Consider the following 11,953-nt stretch of genomic DNA (forward strand, 5'->3'; position numbering starts at 1 on the left):
CAGTGCAGGTTCGCGTGCCATTTATGTAAATAAGAATTATTAAACTATACATCCACAACTATTTGTCCACAAACATTTCAAAAACACCCTAATTGAAGACATGAATGATATTTTCATACATGCAGAAGTATTAAACTATAAATCCACAATTATAAAGCTATATATCCATAATATCACAACTATTTGTCCACAAACATTTCAAAAACACCCTAATTGAAGACAGGAATGATATTTTCATACATGCAGAAGTATTAAACTACACATCCACAATTATAAAGCTATATATACATAATATCACAACTATTTGTCCACAAACATTTCAAAAACACCCTAATGGAAGACATGAATGATATTTTCATACATGCAGAAGTATTAAACTATAAATCCACAATTATAAAGCTATATATCCATAATATCACAACTATTTGTCCACAAACATTTCAAAAACACCCTAATGGAAGACAGGAATGATATTTTCATACATGCAGAAGTATTAAACTATAAATCCACAATTATAAAGCTATATATCCATAATATCACAACTATTTGTCCACAAACATTTCAAAAACACCCTAATTGAAGACAGGAATGATATTTTCATACATGCAGAAGTATTAAACTACACATCCACAATTATAAAGCTATATATACATAATATCACAACTATTTGTCCACAAACATTTCAAAAACACCCTAATTGAAGATAGGAATGATATTTTCATACATGCAGAAGTATTAAACTATAAATCCACAATTATAAAGCTATATATCCATAATATCACAACTATTCGTCCACAAACATTTCAAAAACACCCTAATTGAAGACAGGAATGATATTTTCATACATGCAGAAATATTAAACTACACATCCACAATTATAAAGCTATATATACATAATATCACAACTATTTATCCACAAACATTTCAAAAACACCCTAATTGAAGACAGGAATGATATTTTCATACGTGCATAAGTATTAAACTACACATTCACATTTATAAAGCTATATATACATAATATCATCACTATATGTCCACAAACATTTCAAAAAACACCAAAAAAAAAACAGAGTATTGCTATGTTTGAGAAAAATCCAAAATCGCATTGCAAAACCCTAGTAAAAAATCACAAAAATCTATAGCGAATATGAACGTTAACAGTCAAAAATCACAAAAATACATTATACCTGAGGAAGAAAGCGATGAAAATAGCGACAATGCGACAATGCTTGGATGAAAACGGAGAAAATGGCGATAATGGTGAACAAAACACGGCCTCAGCGACAATGAGATAAAGATGGCGAAAATCGTGACTTCGAGTAGACCGAGAGAGCGATAAAGACTGAAACAGTGCGAAGAAGCTCTGTAGCTTGTTGGAGACGAAATGTTGGAAAAGGTGGAAAAAGGCGCCTAGTGGTGCTTTATGGTAATAATAATAATATATATATACTTTTTTTAAACGATCGGAGGAGTGAAATGGTGCCGCTAACGTCACCGTTACTCCCTTAGTACTATACGGTGCCGTTTTCAACCGTGTGTACCAAGAATGGTACACACGGTTGCACGGCATAACAATTGCCTATGAAGCTTCCCGGCCACACACTCAAATGCGTGGAAGTATTTGAACCAGGAATAAATCAACAACACCCAAACATCATAACCCTTCAATGCTCTGATTGTAACAATTAACTTCAAGAATTCAAAGTGGGCTGATGAATTCTAGCACTACTGCATTAAATATACAGAACAGAAGGCAATTAGTAACAACAGATTTCCCAGATGACTTGGAAAAAATAATGCAATATAAACATGATTAAGTAATAAAAGGAGAAGCAATATATATACTTAGACTAACCTGGCAAAGCTAGCTTTGTTGAGAAGGATCCAGTGGAGGGTAGATAGTGAGCTTGAATCTGCGGGTGCATTTTTCAGTTGGGTCCTGTTTCTGTTGTTTCCGCTTGAGTATGTTCTGTGCAGACTTGATTGCCTTCTTGGTGTGGTTCACGTCTATCTCTTGAAGATTGCTTATATCTGCCAGGACAGGTGGGATCTCCTCGAGCTTCTCACAGTGCCTAAGAACAAGGCTCTTGAGTCCTGGGAAGTGTTTATTTGAAGCTTTCCAGTATCTTAAGTCAATCCTCTCAATATGCAGGACCTGAAGACAAAGAAACCCGCCAATGATTGGCTCCCAACACTCTCCTACAGCTGCATGCTCATGCAACTTGAGGATTTCAAGTTTTTCAAGTGTTCCCAATACCGCCAATTCTCTCCAATGGAGAGAGGTCTTTGACAGGGTCAGCTTTGTTAGGTTCACTGGAAATTCATACTTCTGAGGAAGGTGTTGTAGTTCCTCCCCGTCATTCAACAGCTTTAGATTTTCCAACAACTTAAACTCTCTGAGGTTTTTGAACAAACTAGATCCACTCTTTTTATCTGTCTCCAATAGTTTAGCCAAAGTCCCCCGAATGCCCAATTTCTTGAGATTTGGGACCTTGGCAAGTGCAGTAGCCGTGCAGCTTAAAGGTGAAACCTTGGAAAGGGTTTGTAAGTTTTGATTTGGAAAGGGATCATCCTTAGTCTTCGGAGCAGAAGGGGAAGGAAGTTCGGCAGAAGAGTTGGTTTGAAAATGCCTTAACCTTGACATGCTCCATATGTCACCTTTAATTTTAAGAGTATTCTCCGTTGTCCTAACTATAAGAGTCTGCAAATTTTGCAAGTTCCCAATCTCGGTAGGGAGGACTTTGAGTGTAGTTGAGATAGCAATGTACTTAAGATGAAATAACCGAGAAAAGTCTCTATGGCAACGCGTGAAAATGACAGATTCATCTGGTGCAAAGTGCAACACCCTCAGCAATGGAAAGGCCTTGCGGAGTGATTGAATGATTTCTGGAGGCATCTCAACTCTATTCGAGGCAAAACATAATAAGGACCAGACATGTTCTGGATGTTGCTTTGAAGAAACGAACTCCTTAAAAGGGCAGTGAACGCTTAGTCGACGACAGACATCCTGTTGATTCCTGACATTAATTTCATTGATTTCATTGAATAGGCCTTCGCCCTTAGCTTCCTTCTTGCAGAATTGGAGCAACATGTCATGAACACAACTGTAACACCCCTAATTTTCGAGACATTTAAAACTTAATAATAAAGGTAACATCTCATTAAATCCCAAAGCGTAACATAAGTGTACGGGTGCTATGCCACACCTGGGCTAGAGAACCCAGGTGCACAGGCTGTCTAACTACTATCCTCTGAAACATAAATGCATAATATGGCACGCAGGCCGAAAGGGAAAACTATACTACTTCTACGCTCCCGTTCTAGCGCGCTCCGGTGCTTTAATCCTCTGTGCCTGAAAGCCAAATATATCTGTTCAGCGAGAGATGCTGGTAACCCACTCCAACGCGTTGAGATACAATACATATAGCAATATATATATATAGATATACAAAAAACCATTTTGAGCATGAGAATATATCCTACGAACTCTAGCTTTAAAACCGGGAATGACTCGACAGATAAGGCCAGACGCCAGCAACAGTTATAACGAGCATATGCAGTCCACAACAGATAAGGCAGATAAGGCAAAGCATAACAATAATCATAACCCAACATGAACAATCCCCAATATAAATCCCATAGTCACATTCCCCAAGGCACTCCTAATCACAACTCGTCCATATCACAACACATGACACACTTTGTTGGCGCCACAGGACCAATCGCATGCCCATACATGAGGGTCAGCGCATATAGCTCTGACACGGCCCCGCAGCACCCTGCCCCGTATCGCAACACGGAGGGGTCGATCGCAACCGACCGATGAACCGCAGCTCATCATAATGTTTGATCGCAACCAAACAGTGGACCGCAGCCCAAGAGAGTGTGTTACCTGACTGTAGCCAGGAATTCCCATCTGACTACAGCCAGCCTCTGAACCGCAGCTCAGGAAAGATGTCACCTGATTGCAGCCAGGAATTCCCATCTGACTACAACCAGCTTCTGGACCGCAGCCCAGGATACTGTCATCCGACTACAGCCAGGAATTCCCATCTGACTATAGCCGGCTTCTGAACCGCAGCTCAGGATAACCAATCCGATCGCAACCGAATTGGGGTAACACGCACACATAACACATAGCAAGCACATGCAACCCACATTACACGTTGGGAAGGGGACGAAAGCGTATAACAAAACCTATGCGTGATCCATCACATACTAAGAATAGTCCTAAGGGGTTCATACTTCTTCCACCTAGGTCAACGGGATACCAATTCAACTAGCATGCAATATAATAGACTCATAAACCTACGAACGGTACCCGAAACATCAAACTAGACATAGGCACGACAAACGGGGTCCGTTGGGACGCCACGGGGATCGGGGAAACATCAAACGGGGAAGCCGGAATCCCGAGGGGGAGAAGATTCCAGCGGGTAGTCGGTGGGTGGTGGGCCACCCGCCGGCTGCCCGCCGGAGTCACTGTTACGGGCAGCGGGTCGCCGGCGGGCAGCTGCCCGCCCGCCTGCTGCCCGCTGCCGGAACAGTGTTCTCGGCCGTGGGTAGGTGGCGGGTCCCCTACCCCCCACCTACCCCCCACTGACTCTTTCATCAAGTTTTCGTCCCGGGAACCGTTGTGGAACCCGAAACCATGCTTAGACACTTTTCAACGTAATTAACGACAACACATAGACAATTAACGGATCAAATACGATAAACGAACGGCACATAACCTATCATGCTTTTCTAATCATAATCCATACCCAAACATGTGATTTCCCCACCCGATAACCCAAGAATAATAACATACGATACAACCTAGGGTTCTAATTACTTTTATATCAACAAGAATACGATTCATCTTCTAATTGCAAGATTCGGTAGGAATAACACATAAACATCAAGGATGCCAATTAATCATCAAGAACATCATAATCATCAAGAACAACACATAATCATCAAGGATCCCGAATTAATCATCAAGAATATCATCATTATCAAGAAACTCCCAATTATCAAGATTATCAAGATTCCCCATGGAATCATCAAATCAACATCAATAATAATCACCATAATTTCGCCATTCACAATAATATGGGGGAAACCCTAAGGGGAAATCATAGCTATGAAAATAGGTTTTGTTGAGACATGGGTTACCTCTTAGCCTTAATTAATTCCTTGGCTATGAAGGATCTTTCTTTAAGCTTTCTTGCTTTCTTGATTTCTTCTAAGGGGATTCTTGGAGCTCTCCTGGGGTGATGGGCGTTTAGGCGTGTGGGGGTTCCGGGTGTCTCCTAAGTTCCTTATATATATATTTAAGACTCCTAATTAGGGCCTGAATGGTATGGGTTTACTAATCCTATTCCTTATAGGATTCAGGGACTCGCTTTAGGGATAAGGGTCCATATTAATTAGAGCGGATCCTAATCACAATCTGAATGGTAAAAGGTTTACTATCTTTATTCCTAATAGACTTAAGCCTCTAATGTAGGCAAGGGTCTACGGTTCATGGTGGACCCCATTAATTAATTAAAGGGGGACTTAACTTAATTAGTCATATTTAATTATTATTAGCGGGATTAATTAAATAATTAATCCAAGATTAAAGGTCGTAACACGGGGTGTTACACTCTCTCCCCCTTACAAGGGGCTTCGTCCCCGAAGCCCAGTGTCATAGTCCACCCTTTCACCCCTAGACATCCTGTAGTTTGGCCTCCTGGGTAGGAGTGTGGCCCTACGTTTGTCTTAGTTTGGGATAGGCTGTACTTTTGGTGGCGTTGTGATAGAGAAGTTATGGGTGTACCTCGGTTTCCTGCGCTGGAACTGGGCGCCCCACGAGTGCCCAAGGCGGCCTCGATCGCTGCCACCCTCTGATCGAGTGCGCGTGTGGTTCGAATCAAGGATGAGAACCCTTCTTCCATGATTTGGTTTTTCCGGTTGAGCTGTGCGAGAATGCGCTCATTGACCGAGCTCTCGCTTTGATCTCTCGGGTCCCTTCCGGATTGTGGTTGCACTGTTGGGTCGGGCCCGTCATCCTCCTCCTGTTCCTCATTCTCTTCCGTGCCTCCGCAATCTTGCATGGCCCGCTTGAGCTTTTTGTTGGAGATGTCCAACCGATCAACCAATTCCCTACGTTCCTCCTCGGGTTTTTGGCAAATTTCTTCGAGGGTGAGATAGTGTCCTCCCTCGGTATAGTAGATGTCGTTGCGGCGGAGGTTTTGGGCATTGAAAACCATGCCATTGGCGGTCTTGACTTCGGTGTGGCTTAGGTCTACCCCCTTCTTCTCCATGATCCAACTTAGGATCATCCCGTAGGGTAGGCTAAGCCGGTTGCTTGCTTTGCAAAACTCTATGTGTTTTAACATGAGTGCCGGCAGGTTGAACTTGATTTTATGTTTTAGGAGATACGCAAAGGCGCACTCCAAGCTCCCTACATCCTTGCTCTTGTTATTGGTGGGCAAGAGGCTATCGGTTATAATCATAACTAGTATCTTTTGCTCCGCCGATAGCCACTTTCGGTTGGGTCGAGTAGCCGAGGTGAATCCGTCCTCTTTCCCGAGTAAGTACCCGAGATAGTCCTTGTATCCCGTAGTTTGGGTGTCAATCCACCCTTTCCGGTCATAGTCGGACACACCCGTGGTGGTCAATTTCAAGAGCTTGGCCAAACGGCCTTCGGAAAGCACAATTTCCTTGCCGCGGACTTTGGTGGTGATTTCTACCTTGTCACCCCGTTTGGTGGCCACAAGGTGTTGATAGAACTCCTTCACCAATTCGGGGTACGTGTCCCCTTTGATGGTGAGATATGTATCTAAAAGTCCTTGGTATTTAAGCATATCAACCAATTCCGGAGAAAATTGGTCGGGTTCAAGTGCTTTACCTCCGATTACGGTGTAATCGGCGTTGTTCCATTCCGGGGTGCGGATTCCGAGGGGTTTCTTTGGCATTGTGATAGGTGGTACTTTTTCCGGTGGGTTTTCCGGCGAGGCTTCCGGCGATGTTTCCGGCGAGTCGCCGGCGAGGTGGGCGGCGCGTTTTTCTTCGCGGGCGAGGAAGGTGGCGGCGAGCTGGGCTCCGGTGAGGGCTCGGCGAGGGGAGGCGGCCGCTTGGAGTGGGGTTGGACGGAGCGTGGCAGCGGGTGGTGCCCGGGCGAGAGGCGGGCGGTGCCGGTGTCGCGGGTCCTCTCCGGCGGCTTGGTCCGGACGGCGGCGAGGCGGGGCGGCGTCACCGGGGAGTGGCCGGGCGGTGGCGGCGTCCGTTCGGTGGTGATGGGAGGTGGCTGCTATGGTGGGGCAGTGGGGTGTGCGAGAGGGAGGAGGAGAGGGTGTGGGGAAGAAGAAGGAGAGGAAAGGAAGAAGAAGAAGGGTTTTTGATTTGGGGATTTTGTGGGTTTAAGGGTTTTGGAGGGGTTTATTAAGAGGGTGTTCCCTTGTGGTTTCAAGAAACACACATGGGCTAGTGGTTAAGGCTTTAACTTATAGATGAGAGGTCTAAGGTTCCATTCCCAATGGTGACAGTAGGCATTCCTTGATGAGGTGATTTTTGTCCTTTTCCTTGTTTCGTCTTTTAGTGGGGAAGGGTTGAGTGGGTGGCGTAGCTTGTGTTTTACTCGTGTAGCGGGATTGGAATTTGAACCAAAAATGAATCTTTATTCATGACGCTCTCTAAGTAGCTAAGCTAAGTAGACATGACGTTCCCGAAGTAATTTAAACTAAATAAGTGGTCGATACGATATAGGGGATGATTACACGGGGTGATGGTTCATCCTAGACAGAATTCGCTTCCGGGATTTTCTTCGGCGGGGTCCGTATGGTCCTCGTCTTCGGGGTTTGGGTTCTCCCCTTCTAGGTCTTCTTCGTTTCCGAGGTCGGCTTGCGTTTGGCTCATGACGAATACCTTCCCGGGGGCGCCGTAACTCCTTTGATGGCTGGTGCCCCCGTGTTAACCCACGGTGGTGGGGCGTGGTCTTTGGGGTTGAGTGCACTGGAAGGCCTTGTGCCCTTCCTCTCCGCAATTGAAGCATCGCCAGGGGTTGCCCGCGCAATCCTTGCCCCTGTGGCTTTTGTTGCATCTCGGGCAAGGGAAGCCTCTTGGATTAGCTTCGTTGTTTCCCAGGGGCGGTCTTTGGTTGGTCGGGTTGTTCGACCTTGTGCCGGTGTCGTTTCTCGTTCTTTTCACCGGCGGTGCCCCACTTCCAGTGTTTCTTCTTCGTATTTGTTCCTGAACTCCGCGTTGGAGTAACTGGATTCGGTAGAGATTCGCGGCACTGGAGTAAGCCTCGTTGAGGGTTCGAGGTCTGCTTACCACTAGCGCCTTTCGAGCTTCGAAGTTGAGGCCTGACACGAATCTCTCTATCTTGGTCACCTCGGTGGGGACTAGCTCTGGCGCGAAGCCTGCCAGCTCGAGGAATCGTTTATGGTATTCTATGACGGTGGCCGTTCCTTGTTTTAGATGAAGGAACTCCTCGTACATGGATGCTTTTACGTGGGTTGGATAGAATCTCTCTCGTAGCCGTGTCTTGAGGTTCTCCCAATTGAATCCTGGTTCTTGTTGATAAGTGGGCCCCTCGTGGATCCACCAGAGATCGGCCTCGTGTCCGAAGTAGAACGAGGCTATCTCTACGCGGCGTTCCTCCGGGCATTCTACTACCCCAAAAATCTTATCAAGGGTTCGGATCCATTCTTCCAGGACTGCGGGATCCTCTTCTCCTGAAAACGTGGGTGGTCGGTGATTTGAAACTTGTCGGGCAACGTCTGCGTTTGCGTTTGATGGAGGTGGCGGGGGCCTGGTGTTGCGAAGGGCCGCGTCGCTTAACGCCTGCGCGACTTGTGTTAGTTGCTGTAGGGTTTGGGTCAAGGGGTCGCTGGTGGCGGGTTCCGGAGTCCTTGATTGCCTTCTGTTTGGTGCCATGCTATCGTCTTTCTGGTCAGTGTTTATAAGAATGTTAAGTTAGAGTTCGATGCACTTCTGGTGAAGTGATAAGTGGGGAAGGGTTTTAGAATGGGGAAGGGCAACGTGTAGGGGAGTTATGTGTGGGTCTCACAATCTCACCGCGCGTCCTAAGATTCCTGAGCCCTATGTTCCTAGGTACTTAGAGTTCAAGCCTAGCGTCCTAAAGTCCGGTCTTAAGAGTCTTTTCCTAGGGTCAAACTTAGGCTCTGATACCAACTGTAACACCCCTAATTTTCGAGACATTTAAAACTTAATAATAAAGGTAACATCTCATTAAATCCCAAAGCGTAACATAAGTGTACGGGGTGCTATGCCACACCTGGGCTAGAGAACCCAGGTGCACAGGCTGTCTAACTACTATCCTCTGAAACATAAATGCATAATATGGCACGCAGGCCGAAAGGGAAAACTATACTACTTCTACGCTCCCGTTCTAGCGCGCTCCGGTGCTTTAATCCTCTGTGCCTGAAAGCCAAATATATCTGTTCAGCGAGAGATGCTGGTAACCCACTCCAACGCGTTGAGATACAATACATATAGCAATATATATATATATATATAGATATACAAAAAACCATTTTGAGCATGAGAATATATCCTACGAACTCTAGCTTTAAAACCGGGAATGACTCGACAGATAAGGCCAGACGCCAGCAACAGTTATAACGAGCATATGCAGTCCACAACAGATAAGGCAGATAAGGCAAAGCATAACAATAATCATAACCCAACATGAACAATCCCCAATATAAATCCCATAGTCACATTCCCCAAGGCACTCCTAATCACAACTCGTCCATATCACAACACATGACACACTTTGTTGGCGCCACAGGACCAATCGCATGCCCATACATGAGGTTCAGCGCATATAGCTCTGACACGGCCCCGCAGCACCCTGCCCCGTATCGCAACACGGAGGGGTCGATCGCAACCGACCGATGAACCGCAGCTCATCATAATGTTTGATCGCAACCAAACAGTGGACCGCAGCCCAAGAGAGTGTGTTACCTGACTGTAGCCAGGAATTCCCATCTGACTACAGCCAGCCTCTGAACCGCAGCTCAGGAAAGATGTCACCTGATTGCAGCCAGGAATTCCCATCTGACTACAACCAGCTTCTGGACCGCAGCCCAGGATACTGTCATCCGACTACAGCCAGGAATTCCCATCTGACTATAGCCGGCTTCTGAACCGCAGCTCAGGATAACCAATCCGATCGCAACCGAATTGGGGTAACACGCACACATAACACATAGCAAGCACATGCAACCCACATTACACGTTGGGAAGGGGACGAAAGCGTATAACAAAACCTATGCGTGATCCATCACATACTAAGAATAGTCCTAAGGGGTTCATACTTCTTCCACCTAGGTCAACGGGATACCAATTCAACTAGCATGCAATATAATAGACTCATAAACCTACGAACGGTACCCGAAACATCAAACTAGACATAGGCACGACAAACGGGGTCCGTTGGGACGCCACGGGGATCGGGGAAACATCAAACGGGGAAGCCGGAATCCCGAGGGGGAGAAGATTCCAGCGGGTAGTCGGTGGGTGGTGGGCCACCCGCCGGCTGCCCGCCGGAGTCACTGTTACGGGCAGCGGGTCGCCGGCGGGCAGCTGCCCGCCCGCCTGCTGCCCGCTGCCGGAACAGTGTTCTCGGCCGTGGGTAGGTGGCGGGTCCCCTACCCCCCACCTACCCCCCACTGACTCTTTCATCAAGTTTTCGTCCCGGGAACCGTTGTGGAACCCGAAACCATGCTTAGACACTTTTCAACGTAATTAACGACAACACATAGACAATTAACGGATCAAATACGATAAACGAACGGCACATAACCTATCATGCTTTTCTAATCATAATCCATACCCAAACATGTGATTTCCCCACCCGATAACCCAAGAATAATAACATACGATACAACCTAGGGTTCTAATTACTTTTATATCAACAAGAATACGATTCATCTTCTAATTGCAAGATTCGGTAGGAATAACACATAAACATCAAGGATGCCAATTAATCATCAAGAACATCATAATCATCAAGAACAACACATAATCATCAAGGATCCCGAATTAATCATCAAGAATATCATCATTATCAAGAAACTCCCAATTATCAAGATTATCAAGATTCCCCATGGAATCATCAAATCAACATCAATAATAATCACCATAATTTCGCCATTCACAATAATATGGGGGAAACCCTAAGGGGAAATCATAGCTATGAAAATAGGTTTTGTTGAGACATGGGTTACCTCTTAGCCTTAATTAATTCCTTGGCTATGAAGGATCTTTCTTTAAGCTTTCTTGCTTTCTTGATTTCTTCTAAGGGGATTCTTGGAGCTCTCCTGGGGTGATGGGCGTTTAGGCGTGTGGGGGTTCCGGGTGTCTCCTAAGTTCCTTATATATATATTTAAGACTCCTAATTAGGGCCTGAATGGTATGGGTTTACTAATCCTATTCCTTATAGGATTCAGGGACTCGCTTTAGGGATAAGGGTCCATATTAATTAGAGCGGATCCTAATCACAATCTGAATGGTAAAAGGTTTACTATCTTTATTCCTAATAGACTTAAGCCTCTAATTTAGGCAAGGGTCTACGGTTCATGGTGGACCCCATTAATTAATTAAAGGGGGACTTAACTTAATTAGTCATATTTAATTATTATTAGCGGGATTAATTAAATAATTAATCCAAGATTAAAGGTCGTAACACGGGGTGTTACACAACAAGTTTTAATTTGACCATTCGACTTTCTCTGTGTTGTCATCACTAGATTCCTACTAACCAAACTACACAACTTTTCACACGCTATGACTTCCATGGTTAATACTCCTTCTTCCTCAACAAACCCCTCTGCAATCCATAGCTGCATCAGTTTTGCAGCGGGGATATGATTGCCATTGGGAAAGGCTCCCAAATAGAGGAAGCAACACTTCAAGTCAACAGGCAAATGGTCATAGCTCAACTGCATTAACGTCT

At 45.3% G+C, this 11,953-nt stretch overlaps 1 protein-coding gene across 1 annotated transcript; it reads right to left on the reverse strand.

Moving 5' to 3' along the window:
* Positions 1-1,660: 1,660 nt before the first annotated feature.
* Positions 1,661-11,945, reverse strand: LOC109155444 (putative late blight resistance protein homolog R1B-14). Its single transcript, XM_019303137.1, has 3 exons — positions 11,701-11,945; positions 1,854-3,104; positions 1,661-1,741 (listed from the first exon to the last, which is right to left on the reverse strand). Exons 1-2 carry the CDS (start codon positions 11,943-11,945, stop codon positions 1,865-1,867), a joined length of 1,485 nt encoding a protein of 494 aa, XP_019158682.1. The 3' UTR covers positions 1,661-1,741; positions 1,854-1,864.
* Between the last annotated feature and the right edge of the window lie 8 nt (positions 11,946-11,953).

The sequence above is a fragment of the Ipomoea nil genome, unplaced genomic scaffold (assembly GCF_001879475.1).
Source record: "Ipomoea nil cultivar Tokyo-kokei standard unplaced genomic scaffold, Asagao_1.1 scaffold0276, whole genome shotgun sequence".
Lineage (NCBI taxonomy): Eukaryota > Viridiplantae > Streptophyta > Magnoliopsida > Solanales > Convolvulaceae > Ipomoea > Ipomoea nil.

What these genes read in the sequence shown, in the direction of transcription:
- LOC109155444 (XM_019303137.1), bottom strand. Translation starts at nt 11,945, where the DNA reads ATGCAGTTGAGCTATGACCATTTGCCTGTTGACTTGAAGTGTTGCTTC. An exon ending in AATGGTCAAATTAAAACTTG is followed by an intron (nt 3,105 to 11,700) that starts TTGTGTAACACC and finishes GGGGTGTTACAG; the next exon opens with TTGTGTTCATGACATGTTGC.